At 42.2% G+C, this 15,631-nt stretch overlaps 2 protein-coding genes across 19 annotated transcripts in view; both read right to left on the bottom strand.

Annotated features, from left to right (window-relative positions):
• Positions 1 to 15,631, bottom strand: part of zgc:158403 (tetratricopeptide repeat protein 39A) — a gene marked incomplete at its 5' end in the record, with an annotated part of 767,589 nt that overhangs the window by 570,210 nt on the left and 181,748 nt on the right.
• The window catches only part of nfixb (nuclear factor I/Xb), a 146,801-nt gene continuing 131,673 nt past the window's right edge, over positions 504 to 15,631 (bottom strand). For 12 of the 18 annotated variants that reach the window (XM_035654204.1, XM_035654193.1, XM_035654195.1 and 9 more), the window contains 3 exons: positions 14,188 to 14,363; positions 10,250 to 10,341; positions 504 to 6,901 (listed from right to left, as the gene is read on the bottom strand). In XM_035654204.1, coding sequence (XP_035510097.1) covers positions 10,270 to 10,341; positions 14,188 to 14,363 — 248 coding nt within the window. In that variant the 3' untranslated portion in view covers positions 504 to 6,901; positions 10,250 to 10,269. The remainder of the gene's footprint in view (positions 6,902 to 10,249; positions 10,342 to 14,187; positions 14,364 to 15,631) is intronic. The other 6 variants (XM_035654188.1, XM_035654199.1, XM_035654191.1 and 3 more) reach the window with 1 other exon arrangement.

Below are 15,631 nucleotides of genomic sequence, written 5' to 3'. Positions count from 1 at the left end.
CCAGAATGGACAAACCAAACCCTGACTGTAGATAGCTCCTATGTGCTTGGAACTAGGTGCCACTAAATCCTAAACACTGGACCTTTAATCCAGGAATACAGAATTAAAATTAAGCACTGCTATAAACTGCAGAAATATAAAATAAGCATCTATGAGTTTGAACATTGCCCATAAATATTTCTGATAAACACCTTAAGAAATAACTGCAGTTATTCCCATTTTACTGGAGGAAATACTTAAGATGGACAACATGACTTACATAAAATGGAAGTTTCCACATATATAACAACATTTTTCTGCACAATGAATACTCTCACTTTTAATATTTTAGATACTTTTACTTACTTCGGCTATTTTTCCATTGTAGTATTGCTACTTTTACCTAAGTAAATAATCAGAGTACCTGTTCCACCACTGCCAATGGACCATGGGCCTGTTTGAGAGACAGCTGCTTGTCCACCACTGAAATGACACAGCAATAATCACACCCGAGAAAGACAGAATACAGTCAAGAACATCCTTTTATTCAATCAAGTAAAGGGGTTGCTCTTTTCAAACTGTTTTTTATTATTATTATGGAAAAGAAACTGTAATTAACACATGCATTTCACCATGGGCTCTGGGGGGTATGGGTCCGAGGATGGGACGCTGCTCTGTGGGAGGAGGAGGAGGAGCACTCTTAACAGGAAAGGTGTTACAGGCCAGAGGCAAGAGGTTAGGCTGGCCAGGGGGGCTCAGTCTACACATGACTAAATGCGGCCCAGCATCCTACAAAACTTGTTAAAAACAAACAAAGGAAAGAAGAAGAAAAAAACGGCGGACGGTTCGGCCACAGGGTCCGACTGTGTTCTCTGAACGGCGCAGGGGCAGACATCGTAGACACCCTCCCTCAACAAAGCACACACACGCATGCACACTCTGCTCCCTGCAACCTGTCCGTCTCCGATATGGCTTCTCAACTGTGGCGCGTTCACTTGTCAAGGCTTGATTGATAATACTGCTGCTGGCTTCATTTGTTAATGAAGAAAAATAGGAAGTTGCATATACATAATTGTTTTTGCAGGACAAAACTCTAATCAGTAGATTTTGCTGGTGGAATTTCAAGGTGCTTTCTCTATCAATCACCAAAGTCTTCTAGTTTTGTACAGCTTTTGGAACCATATCACTTTGGTCAACGTGTCTTATCAAACACTGCGATTTAGAATGGCGGTGGATCAATATTGTGAAGCAATGTGTAACATCTCTTATGATTGTGCTAAATCTGAGCCTTCCAGCCACCGTGCTGTGGAACCAGTCCGCTTATAAGGTGCTTCGAGTCATTTTTCAGTTAATTTTTTTTCCCGTTTTTCTTTCTTTTTTTTTTTCTTTTTTTTTTAAATAGCTGGTCTCATTCAACCACTAGAAATGATGGGTCGGGGTCCTTTGCGGAACGGATTTTCATTTTGAAATGAGAAAACCAAAACCTGGAAACAAGCTGTTTTTGCTGGTTGTTTTCTTGTTTTCAGTTTAAAAAAAATAAAATAAAATAAACCCGGAAGACAGTAAATTTTATTGTTTTCTGTTTTTATTAAAAAAAAAAAGGAAAACGGCTCGTTTTTTGATCCCCTATTTATAAATGGTAGTTGGGAAACAGCTCATTTCCCAATTTTGGCTTTCACATTTCAAAACGAAGATCTGTTGGCCGCTGAAGTACACTGACCAAGGTGCATAATTGAAGGTCTCAATGCAGCATCTTCCCGCTGCCTAAGATACGCAGTAACAATGAGAAAAAAAAGTGAATCAAAAAGCAAATCCAAATTCAATTATAAAAAAATAAATAGATAGAAACAAGGATTACAAACACACCTGCCTACACTAGCAGTCCTACTGGTCATCTCCCACAACTCAGCCCAAAACCAAAAGTCCCTGTGAGTGCTCTTCTCCCTCCACCGAGATTGATTTGACTTCTCCCAGGGGACTGACCCCCCCGGCCCCCTGTCCTCGGCACAGCCCAGAGCCCCGTGGTGTAACTTGTTCACTTACATTAGCTGTTGAATGGAGAAGCTGAAGAAGATGGGTATGGTAATACAATGTGAAGCGTACAGACAAGAATAACATGTGAGCTAACTGCATTCTGCTCAGACAAAAAAATCTTTGCGTATTCTTTTTTTTTTTTTTTTGAAACCCCGCCGTTCAGAGAAAGGGAGAAAAGGAAGGAGGGGAGAGGGGGGGAGGAAGGGAGAGGGTTACGCGGCTACAGACTACTCCAGTGTCCAAGATAGACAGAAGACAAGATACAGAGGAAGAGAAGCAAGACAGAAAATATCTTCTTTTTTTTGGGCTTTTTTTATGCTTTTCTTAATTATTCAACAATAAAAAGAGGAACTAAATCACACCAATTTCCTTTAGTACTATGTATACTGCTTTAAAAAGCTTGAAGAAGAGGAAGAGAAAGATATAGAAGTATGAAGGAGGGGACTTTTTTTTTTTCTTTTGAGATGGGCACTCAGGATTACAAGATGGAATCTGTGAACAAAAGGCACTTTTTAGGGACAACCTTTAAGATGCTCTGAGTCTATAACACTACATCACCAAACAAATATTTATAATCATTTACAGTGGGAGATGGGGATCCGGGGGGAGGAGTAGGGGGGTGGGGTTCACTCGAATTGATGACAGCAGACCAGCTGAGCAGACAAAGGCCGCTAAATCCCTCTCGCTGAACCAAGTAGACGTTTACACCAAATTGAAAAAAACATCATTCATGGTCTTTCTTTGAAATGGGAATCCGTACTTGTGCATCTCCCAAATTGGGGAAGATCTTGTCTTGTTGGATACAAGATGATACAGTCTGGAAAAAGCATTTTACAAGATGGTTTTTTTTTTTTTCCATACGACTGTTCCTCTGCTATGGTGTAAAGGTTGGGGGGGAAAAATGCCTTTTGTCACGACAACCTTTTCATACAATGAACCCCTCCCCCCTCGGTAAATACAAAAAGAGAAATAGAATAATGCATGTTTTCCTAAAATTTGCTTTTATGATAACACTTAATTTCGTTTATTATTATTTATGTATAATAGAGATTGAATGTACTTTATTCTTAACGAAAGCACCAGTTTTCATAGTGATATATATTTTATGAGTTGCAAAATTGTTCCTTCAGCCCTCCCACATTCTGAAAACAAATGATTAGAAATTAAGTTTTTCTTAAAAAAGTGATAAAAGGAAAAAAAAGCAACAAAAACAAAAAAAACCAAAAGGAAATTAAAAACAATTTCCCCGAACTTACTTACAAAGACTGGGATTTTTTTTATCGCTGCCCTTGTATTTAGAGTCCCAGAGCATGTGGACTTGATAAACAAAAAAAAACAAAAAAAACAAAAAAACAAAAAAAACTTGGAGGGTTTTCCCTCTTTTCTCGTGACACCCTCAAACAATCGCTAACAAACAAACACAATTCCTCTACCAAGGCATTGCACATGGCTCAATCAACATACATCATTTAGTTTCAAGAACAATACTTCCCATCAAAACAAGAAAGAAAACAACAAAATCTAATCTGTTCTTTTTTTTCCATTCTCAACTACATTATCATCACTGTCTATGTATCTATTGTTGTGTTTTTGCCATTAATTTTCTTTTATGTCATTTAACACAAGAGTGGGTTTAGAGACTGGTACTAGCTCTAATCAGCGGTATTTGAGATGCATCCTATGACTGTGCGATGTACGCCATGCTTCAAAAAATAACTAGACTGCCACAGAGCTTATCTTGCAAATAAAAAAAATGTATATATCTATAAATATATATGTGTATTATATATAAAGATGCTTGCGATTATCTAAGTGAGCTGTCACCGTTTTTTTTCTCCTCTCCTGACATAAATTTTTCACCATTCACTATAGCTTATATGTGAGAAAAAGAACCTGAATTCATGTTTGACAAATTGCATAATGGGAATACAGAGGCACTTCCATAGATTAGAAAAGAAATCACCTTAGCCATCGTTTAACGTCTTACTCGGCAGAGCTAGTTCTCTCTACGTAGCTGATGAGATGGTCGCCAGTGGGTTGGCCAACTATGTTGTGTTTCCCTGCAGTGAAGAACGTGGCCAGGCAGTCCAGTTATTTTGTGAGGTTGGATGGGTGGTTTGAATTTGAACAGGAAATAACTGAATCAGTCAGAATATGTATGGGCTAATGATAGAAAATGATTAAAAGCATAAAGGCCTCCTCAGATTGTCTATTTTTAAGACTTCCCTTTGAATTCGGTCGGGCACAGGGGATGTGTTTTTAGTGAGTGGTCTTTCTAAGTCGTTGTGTTTAAGAAGTGGCAATCTGTGCTCTACAAGTGTGTTTCCATCCCAGTGATACATCCACTGACTCGAAACATTAAGTGGTGGTCGATCTGCTGTAGTTCTTACCAAAAAAGAAACTTACAAGGTTGGCTGGCATGATTGTTTTAGTGCAGTTTTGATCATTGAGGGCTCATTGATTCACAATAGCTAGAGGGGAGTGCTGGTGTGTGTGTGTTGGGGGAGATTACCATAGCAACCTATATCCATTACCTGATCCCGTGCACTGAAACAAAACTGGGCACAAGGGTGATCCTCCTACTGCTAAGCCTTAGAGGCCCTCGTTCCCTCTCCGAAACCAGCCAGATATGTCACATATTCATTTTGCTCCACAGTGTGGCTCCCTCTGCTCTTGGAGCAGCGGCCCGTCTGGGAGTGTAAACAACAGGGTAAACTTTAGGGAGACAGAAAGAAGAGCTATTCTCTCTTTTACTCTGGGTCCCATCTCCAGCAACCTTCCCTCCTTGGTTCTGTTTTTCTATCGCTCATGTATTCACCACCAGTCACCAGCTGGACCTGGGTCAAGCAGTAGATGCGGCTAGTCTTTTAGCTTTTTCTTGACCTGTGTGGTTCAGCAGGTAAGTTCCCACAAAATGAGCTTCCTGTGATTGTCAAAACCCTGCATTGTGTGGTCTTCAAGTACAGCGTATGGCAAACAAACCATGTCAAAGTTCAATATTTCGGAAAATTCGCTTATTCACTTTCAAGCTGAGAGTTAGATGAGAAGATTGGTACCACTATGTTAAATATTAAGCTACAGCCAACTGCCAGTTAGCTTAGCTTAGCACAAATACAGAAAACCGGGGAAACTACTAGCCTGCTTTTGTCCAAAGGTAACAAAATCCACACAGCACAAACAATGCAGCCAAAAGAATCTACCGGTATGTGTAAAAAAGGCATTTCTCGTTTTACAGGGTTCATGTGCTGGAATATTTCTTGGCTGTGACCAGTCGCCAGGTCCCAACCACCTGTTGTTTTTACACACTTTTTGGTTTTCTGGTTTGCAAATTCTGTTACCTTTGGACAGAGCCAGGCTAGCTGTTCACTAGTTTCAGCCTTTATGCTAAGGTAAGCTAACGGACTGCTGGTTTAGCACCATATTTAACAAGAATGGCATCAATTCCCTCAAGTGTATTTTCCATAATGTCAAACTTTTTCTTAATGTTCTTGGCATGTACTATTTGATCAAGGTCAGCTAACCACCCTGTCTACGCCACTTCGACATCCCACTTCTTACTGTGTTTCTCTATAAGGTGCTGTCATTCAAATACAAAACAATTATAAAATAGTACAAATCCAAAAGGAATAAATTCAAATAAGAGAACACACAAGAGATAACAAAATCATTCATCTACATTACAAGAGGGCAAAAGGGGGATCCAATAGCTGCTGTCTATAGTCGTGAAAACTGTCAGTAATGATGTACTCACACTGTGATTTTCAATGTGTGTCTGTGATGTTTGGACATCTAATCAGATAGGTTCACTGGGCTTACTGTGCGCATATAAAATTAAAATATGATTACACAACACCACCATCTATGAATACTACAATCTTAAAAGGTCTGACTGGGCAACTGTGTGTTTTCAATTGTACATACGTGCTGTGGTCATGGCACAGATTGAGTGTGTGTTGTGCGGGGAGATGTGAGAATGAGCGGAGGCCAATGATTTGTCAAACTGAAGGATGGGGGTCGAGGACACGTAAAGGCTTCTTGTACCTTGGTTTTTCCTCTTTAAAACTCTTTATAGGCATGTCTAGTTTACCTCCCATGCCTTGTAGGTAAATAGTGCACATCGTTAAGATTAGTGTTAATTGATTCAGCTTCTAGTGCAACCCTTAATCAAGATATGTTTTGGCATGGTGTCTCTCTAGTTAGTAGTAGGGTAAAAAGGGACTTCATAAAGTCAATGGTCATTCAGCGGGAGAGAAACATTGGTCAATTTGATTATGTTTTGAGTGATGGCAGACATCACAGGAGCATGGACTGCAGCTTTCATTGGAAATCAAATACTGTCTGTGCTTTGATCAGGCTGTGGATTCATTGTGGGTGAAGCTTTGTAGCTTAAATGTTAAATCTATGTTGTGGAAACCTGATTTCTTTTGTTGGACAGATTTTCTTAGCCATTCTTTACACAATGCGTCCTCACGAAGTAGGAGAAGTTGACTGCTTTTTCATCCTCAGGTTCCTCTTGCGTTGCTGCTGCGTTTTGCTGGTTTGGTGGTTTCAGGAGAGACGCCTGCTCGCTGCCGTTTGTCCCCTCACCCCTTTCTTTATCCTGGCATCCTCTTGTCCATCCTTTCATCTTTCCATCTATCCATCTTTGCTTGAAACGGGTCCTCCCTCTGACTGGGTAAATGAGTCAAGAGTTCCTCAAAAAGCATAATGCTGCTGTAATTTCCTCTGTTGCTTGTTTATATTTTGTATCAGGTGAGACGTACGGTCGGTGGGTTGGTTGGAGGGCAGTTATTATCCTGCGGGTTGTTTCTCCATTTTTTTATTTCCGATTGTAAAGAAAGAATTCTAGTTGCTGGTTTGTGCACAGATCTTGTCAGAGGAACCAAGACTGCAACAGAAACAAAAGGGAAGGGGGTTGGGAATGAGATCATGTTAGTGTCAGTAAAAAGTGTGTTAATGTGCATACAAGAAAAACCTTAAAATACAATTGAATAGAGTGCAGTTTCACTGGCAGTTTGAATGCATCCATGGCTTGAATGGACATGAAACCCCTGGTTGAATCGGCAGACCCACTGTGGTAGAAAGTAAGCCTTTTCCACCAACTGGCCCCGTTCCAGTTCAAGCATTTAGTTTTGAACCGTTCAGAGCATTTAGACCAGACATAATTGGTTCACAACAGGAAAAGTTGGTTCCTAACTGGAACCAAAAAATAGCAGGTTTTCCTTGGGAAGCAAAATGTGCGTCATATTCTATAGGTTGCTGTGCATTGTGCAACGCCCAAAACCAGTGGAAACACGGGCTGGTTCGCTAGATGGCACCAAGGTTCCAAGAATATTGAACAGATATAATTTAATGGAAAGGGGGCCACAGTGACCACTTTATTACACAATCTAATGCAATCCAACATGTTTGCTAATTACCACTGAACACAATCCCTAGGGACCTTGAATATCTTCAGCAAATTTCACAATGCAATGCAATGCAATGCAATCCATCAAATACTGTAGCTGGTATTTTGAACCACAAATGTCAATCTCATGGTGGTGCTAGACAAAAGTAGGTAGGATTAATGTTCTGGGGAACATGAACAGCTGTACAAAATTTTATGGCAATGGTTAGGGGTTATGTATGGAATAATTGCTGAGATATTTCAATCTGGACCAAAGTGGTGGATAGACTCTGACTGACCATCCCTACAGAGCAGCAGCTATGACCAAAACCGCTGTGCTGTGAGTATCTTTGTTATTTTATCCCTGGAAATGACATGTACAATGTGTTGACTTTTGGCCACTAGAGGTTCCTATAGTTCTTAAATACAGTAAGTAACAGAATGGTCATCTGGGCCACCAGCCCAACTATTACCATCACTTCTGTCCATTTCTGGAGTTGAGCACGGTACACTTTGGCCAGGCAGTAAATGGCTACTAACGGCCAAGCAGCAGCAGGGGGACAGCAGTCTGGCGCTCCCTGTCACTTGCACCATCTTCACGTTTGGTTTCTCCCACTCAGCGTGAGCAGGGAGCAGAACTGGGTCACCGTCGCTGTTGTTGGCTGCCCTGCTTGGCCTGCAGGATCTGGCACTGTAGGCTAGTGCGGCAACATTCTAGAAGTCAAGCCTTGGAAACTACTCTGAGTCTCCAGGGAAGCACCCTTTTGTTTTGTTTGACTCCAACAGGTCGCATGAATACCCCCCCCTCTGCCTCCTGCACTTCTCAGCTACCCTACTCCCCTGGGCACTGTCCCAGCAGGCCTTGGGCATTGTGACTTCTCCCTTCTTAGTTACTCTTCCCTCTCTCTCTCTCTCTCTCTCTCTTTCTGTGTATGTTCTTACAAACACACACACAATCCATCTATCTCCCGTGAACACTCCCACTAAATCCTTGGCAGCAGACAGTGACCACCCTCTTTTCTTTCCAGCCCCCACCCCACCGTCGCCCCCTCTCAAGCAACCCCTTCTCAAATTCAAGATCAAGTGGCTATGACATCATGTCTGGTTGCTGGGGGGAACGAGACGGCCTGGACGTGACTTCTATAAAGGTTTGCTCCGTTCCCTCCATCTCCCCTCGTTTCCTGCCCCGTTGGTATCTTGTTTCCCCTTCTCCCCTGGTTGCAGTACCTAAGGTTTGCCACTGGAGGGCACATGGAGCCCACTGTTGTAAGTGTGAGAGCTCCAGCTTATCCCACAGCCACCACATACACTTCTGACATGCTCTTTGTCTTGCAATCTATCATTTCTTTAGTGGATCGTTAATCTTTGTGTCATTTTCTGAGAGGCACATGCAAACAATTAACGCTGTGTGTTTTGGTTCTGCCTTGAAAAGTAAAACCATACCACAGGCCTACTCATTATTGAGCATCAATGAGGTGTTTAAGAAAAGCATATGAAGACACGCTACATAGGCAAAAGTTATGCAGATACCCTTGTCATATACGTTTATTAGTTATGGTATAGGGCTTCCATGGTTTGGTTGAGGCCTCTTTGCTCTAATGCTGCAGCATTCATTGATATATTAGACCACAGTGTGCTTCCAACTTTGTGGCAGCAGTGTGGGGAAGAACTTTTCTTGTTTCAACATGACAGTGCCCGACGTTCACAAAGCCGAGATCTAGTAAGAAATGGTTTTCCCAGTTTGGTGTGGAAGAACTTGACTGGCCTTGACCCCATCCAACACATTTGGGATGAACTGGAACGCCATGGCCCAAAATCAGAGCCCAACCTCACTACTATAATGCTCTTGCGGCTGGATGGGAGCAAAACCCTGCAGTCAGGTTCAGAAATCTGGCGGAAAGCCTGAAAACAGAATTGTGGAGGCTGTTGTATTTATATGCTGCCGACGGCCATGGCCATAGTTTTGAAATGAGATGTTCAGCAATCACATATGGATGTAATGTTCGGATGTCTACATAGTGCATTAAGCTGTGCTTGACATACCAGAGTGAAGAAGTTAAGGTAGATTATTCAGAGTAAAGGTACTTTAGTAACAAAGAAGGCATTAGAAAGAAGAATAAGAAAAACTGACAGCAAAGGGGAGTAAAGAGTGGAGAGGTAGAAAGGGAAATAAGGAATGGGGGGAAAGGAAAGGCAGAAAAAGTAAGAGAACAGAGGGCAGAGAAACAAGGGAGGGGATCAGCCGCGCAGTTTCAGATGGTTTCCATGTGTTGAGGAGCAGAGCTGTGCTGAGCTGGCTCCAGGTGGGTGTGGTTGGACACTAATGAGAAAAGTTCTGTGGTAATGGAGGAGGCATATGAATGAGGCGCAGAGTGGTGAAGGGAAGGAACGAGTAAGGTGAAAGAGAGGAGAAAGTACAAGGCAGAGACAGAGAAAATGAATAAGTAGGAGGCAGGGAAGCAGAGCAGGACAAAGCTAAAGAGAAGGAGAGAAGGGGTGTTCGGCAAGGAGAAGTGGAAAAGGCAGCGAGGAAGAAGGCCCGCTGCCTGAAGGGCAGGCTCCATATGTGCCAATAAACAGTTGAGCACATATGGTAAACCACACTCGTACTGTAAAATACAGATATACAAATGAACACTGATGGTGCGCTGTGGGATGGTGTGAGAAGAGAGATGGTGGAAACCCAGCAGCAGGTTTCAGAGAGTGAGGGAATAAGAAATACTTTGGCGTACATCCACGCAGTTAATAAGTTTCCTGAGTTTGACCGGTAATTACAGTCAAAACAGACAAGTTTCCTTCTCACTTTTACACGCAGAGACAAACTCTCAGTGTATCCCAGACTCCTACCTGTGTCTGCTGCGGGATGTTCAGAAAGTTGTTGTCCCGTGATCCGATGCCGACAAACCTGTTGGGAGCTGTGGTGCCTGGCGTGGAGTATGCTAAAGAAACAGAAGAAGAACAAAAGAAGACATCAGCACATACACAAAGACAGCTGGCACTTCAACATCTTAAAGCAATAGTTGCATTCTGGGAAAAGTGCATATTAACTTTGTTACCGAAAGTTAGACGAGAAGATTAATACCACACCTGTCTGTACGGTAAATATGAAGCTACTGCTAGCTAGTTAGCTTAGCTTAGCACAAAGACTAATGCTCTCTCTCAATTTCGAGTACTTCCGTTAGTAAACTGCTATGTAGTACACAATTTTGACAGCGTAGCGTTGTGTCAAATTGAGCACGGCTGTTGCACACTTACCAGATATGACAATTGCAACCTTTTACTGCATCACCTCCTTCTTCTACAGCTTATTTTTCACTGGATTTCTTCATATTATTTAAAAATTAACCTGCTTCTACTTTTTATCGCCTGTGTGTCCACCCTGTTTCGTGTGAGGTGGAAATTACACCAACTACGCCAACATCGCGGATCGTGTGCTCACTAATTAACCTGTTGTTTGTTTAATCCCTACAAGAAATGTAGTGTAAAAATGACAAGAAATAGGCAAGAAATAGTCCGACAAATATTCCAATGTGTCATTTTAAGACACTTCAATTTTTGTATAAATTAAACCAACAAGATATAACATGTTAATTAGTGAGTTTTAAACATGCTGGTACTGTGACTTTGTTATTTTTGGACAGAGCCAGGCTAGCCGTTTCCCGCTGCTTCCAGTCTTTAAGCTAAGCTAACCCACTGCTGGGAGTAGCTTCATATTTATCAAACAGATATGTAAGTGGTAGCTCTTGCCAACAAAGCAAATAAGTGTACTTCCAAAAATGTCAAGCTATTCCTTTAACATGTAATAGCATATAGTAAACCTACTGCATCACTGCTGTTAAATATCAAAGCAATTCAGATAAATTAACTTAGTATTACAGAAGTACTGCTACTACTTCATTGAGGTCATCAAAACTCCACAAAGAAGTTTGCCAAAATCTGGTTTGCAAACTTAGATCTCCCTGAGTGATTAAATCCCGCTGATAAACTCAGTTGAAAAGTGATTGAGCGCACCAGAATCCTGACATTGAGGATCAGTCAGGGACAGTTAAAACCCACTGGCATCAAAGTCCCTGACAAATTTAGGGCAGTTTGAGGTACCCTACGGACTCCAGCATTTGAATCTCACTGAGGGATTCAGGATGCAGTCAGTGTGCAGACTTGTGCATATGTGAGTCTGTTTGTTTGGAGGAACAGGAGAAAGGACAAGAAGGAGAGAGACAGAGAGAAAGAAAATTTGGAGATTTATGTGTATGGACAAATACAGTATACATCCATGTGTTTCTAAGAATTGGAATAACATACATAAGACATAAAAGACTTTGAGACGCTGACTGGGGGGTAAAACGCAAACACTAAATTTGTAGAGAAGCTACAAACAAAAAATTAAAAGTGCTCCATCCAGTGCCCCTCCTATCACAGGTAAAGAAGACAAATGTGTTGTGAGAAAAGCCCCACGGTTCGACTGACATCACCCCTTCACCTTAAAAACACACCCTATTCTTCTTAACAATCACCAAACGAAACAAAATCCCAACAAGAAGGTAAAATCAGCTCTACCAAAAACACGTAACATTTTTCCACCAATGTCCCAATTTCTATTGGAATGTTTTGGAGTCCATATAAATTAACTGCCCTAAATTTGTGCTTGTCACAAATTAATTAATTCCAGGGGAAGAACGGAGGATTTGGAAGGAGAAGAACTGGGTTGGTGATGCAGCTTCCACACCAGACAACGCAGAACGGGCTCAACATGTAAAACCACTCAAACTGATGGGACCTAATACAGAACCCTGATGAGCACCACAATGCTCTCTATTAAGAAAGTGCATTAAGAAAGATATGTCTCACCAGACCTCTGGTGATCTACTCTACTGAGCTCCACAGTAAATCCTGTGCTTCTTTCGATAGCCTTCCAGGGATTAAGGGAGATGAAATGTTGGATACACAGGAACAATGATGGCACGAAGTTGGAAGAACAATGGCAGGGGTCTTTTCACTGGAGAGGGTTGGGATTTTCAGATTTTTTTTTTGTTGGGTTGGTTTTGAGAACGGTCTCTGCGGGGTCACTTACACGGAGATGCGGGCGAGGAGAGTCCGCCGTCAGGGGGCGTGCTGTTGGGTTTAGAGTCGGGCATAGGGAGGGGCACTGGGCGGGCCACTGGGGGAGGTGGAGGCAGCAAGAAGGAGCCCGGCATTTTGCTCTGGCCGCTCGTTTGGCTGCAGACAACCCCAAAATAGGGTTCAGGAGGGCGACATGCGACAAATCCGCAGAGCACAGGAATGAAAAGAGGAACGCAGCTCGGGAGCCCAGGTCCAAAAAAATATCCATGACGGAGGGGGGGTGGGGGGTGGGGGCGATGGTGGAAGGAGGTAGTGGAAGTGGTGGGAAACAACAACCAAAGGAATGAAGTATGTGGACGCATCTTTTATGGAGGTGTGAAAAATAATAATCACCACAGGGTTTGATAGGAGTGGGAGCTGGAGCTTGAGGTGAGAGGTTCCACAGGGGTGGTCCGTGGTGGGTGGAGGAGGAGGTGTGGAGGAGGGAGAGTGAGCAAATTATTGACTGGGTTCGTCCAGAAGATGGCAAGAAATCAAAACCATGGGAGAATACTCGTCTACACAAGCACAACACCACCAACGATACCAGCACCAAACAACCAAACTCCAACTAAAATCGGAACAGCTAGAGATGAAAACAGAAACACGATGACACAACACAGGACGGGTATGCTTGACTTGAAGTGTGCCGTGACTGATTCACTCTCGTGCTGATGGTTGTAACTTCTGAGGGGTTGGGTGGAGCAAAAAAAATTTAAAAAAGGAGGGGAGAAGTGGGAACGTTGGGGTCTGAAACAGCAAACGTCAAAATGACATTGACAAGACAATACACAGATTTGTAGACCAACTGAATATACATATGTCTAGTGTGTTCACTTGTGTTGCTGTGGTGTGTATTTTTGTGCATTTATCTATATTGTATGCAGTAATACAACACCATTAAATAAGCTTTTAGCATGCACTGTCCACTGAAAGTAATGACATTCATATAATTATAAAATATGGCACTGTAGAGCAATGCAAATGTGCTCAAAACAATTGCTGGCTTTGCTAAAATAGGCACATGTATGGAAGTAAAAACAGGCCATAACAATTTGAATTTTACTAGTAACTGGATATCTAATTTTTAATGTGAGCAATTTTTATGTAAGCAAATATATATATATTCCAATTAAGAAAATTTGGGATCCAATATAAGAAAACTCTACTGAAGTTCCTCAAATTCAAAAATGAAATCCATGTCAAAAGATCAGGTTGCTTTAATTAAATAAGTTAAATTCACACATTAAAATTCAAATTGAAAAAAATCTAATTAGAATATTCTGGCTGCAATCAAACCTGAAGGAATCAATCAGACAATGCGGTCTCATCAGGTTGCCCCCTGTCAGTCACATGAGCCAAGAAAAAAAACACTTCAGATGAGTGACATCTCAGACAGTGGAATTTTCTTGAACCAGAAATATTTTTTGAGTCAGACAGACTTCTCAAAGTAAAATATGCCAATGCAATAATTTACTGTGGCCTATTTTTGCTTCCATATACACATTTATCCACTAACTAACTGACTTCTCCTTTCAGTGGTCTCTTTGAATATTTTATAACTGTCCTACACTATTACTACAACAAAAATCTTTCAAAAACCTTCAATACTAATGCAAGCTAGGTGGAGGGTGTGGCACATTTGTAAGTTAATAGTGTTCCTCCTCTCAGGCAGCAAGCCTTACCTGTCCGGCGGCCTGCCCCGAGCCATCAGCACAGACAAACTGCACAAATTCCTTCAGGGGGTCCTGTCCAGGGTGGTGGTGGTAGCGGATGGTTGGGTGGGTGAAGTAGGGGCTAGACTGCTGGATGATTGAGGGAGACGGGAAGTGCAGGGCTGAGGCTGAAGCACGGGGACTCCCTGCCAACAGAGACATTTGTATTAGAGGAACAAGAGTGGAGACAGATGCAGTGAGCGAGAGGAAGATGTGAACCACTGAATTCCTCCATATTCTTACAGATGGGAGAGACTTACTGAGTGATTACCAAATGATAGCAAGAAATATTAAAAAAGATAAAGTTTTAATCCGGTTTTAAAATATCATACATGAATGGAACGTTGTTTTTCCAAGAAAAGCTGATTTCAAGTTAATAGCCATTATGGGCCTTGCTCATAATGTTTTACGATCACTCCAGTAAATCTATACAGCTTTATGGAGGCGACTTACACACACATTGCACTCATATGTGCACACTCAGAGAGACTGCATAACAATTTCAGTCAACACCATTCAAACACTGCACACACCTGAATGTGCAAATTCAATAGGTGCAAGCACTATATTTTAAAATCAGATCCAAAGAGCTTGTAAAAAGAAAAAGCACAAAGAGATCATTGAGTACTGTCTTAAATTAGCCGGTCTTAATGCCTGCATGCCTGTGTGCTGTTTTGAGGGTGTGATTCATTGGCGTTGATGCAATTTGGCATCCATGGATGGTAAAGCATTTTTTCCCCCTTCATCTGACTCATTTTGTTTCTATGACAGAACTAATCTGTACGTTCACATTGTACGTCTAAGTTGATGTTTTTCTGCTAATGGGCTTTGGGGCCTCATATCTGAAGATATGTGTGTGTGTGTGTGTGTGTGTGTGTGTGTGTGTGAGACATTCTTTTTTGTTTTAGGTGAGGGGAAAATAGAGGAACTCACACCAAACAGAGCTGAATGTATGTGTGAGGTGTGAGAGGGGAGCAGTTGGTGGAGCCCTACCACCAAACACAAAGCCCTCTCTGTCAGACCTATATATCCATTACTAAATCTCCTTCATTTGTATTAGAAACCTGTTCTCCTCTTTGCTGTGCCAGTCTGACACCCACCCCATCCCATCTAGGCCCCCCAGCTGCCCATGTTGGGCTGCCAACACTCTTTGGTGCTTGCATCTTATACATTGTGTGTGAGTGTACTTCATGAAGAGTGCCAAACCCGCTGCATTACCCCCCAGACAGGGGGGCCTATGCCTCTGAGCCCAGCAACACCTTGCTCCCATGCCAGGCTGCCTGCTCCCCAGTGGAGCTGTCTCCCTGCTTCTATTAGTGCCCTACTAATCCCATTAGAGACTGGGTGAAGGCCAAACACTCTGGGGGTATGGGGGCGGGTTGGGGATTGGGAGGGTGTGGGTTTGGTAGGAATG

The sequence above is a fragment of the Morone saxatilis genome, unplaced genomic scaffold (assembly GCF_004916995.1).
Source record: "Morone saxatilis isolate NCDOM2014 unplaced genomic scaffold, NCSU_SB_2.0 Contig14, whole genome shotgun sequence".
In the NCBI taxonomy this organism is placed as follows: Eukaryota; Metazoa; Chordata; class Actinopteri; family Moronidae; genus Morone; species Morone saxatilis.
The sequence above is the reverse complement of the archived record's forward strand: the minus strand, read 5'-3'. Positions and strand labels throughout refer to the sequence as shown.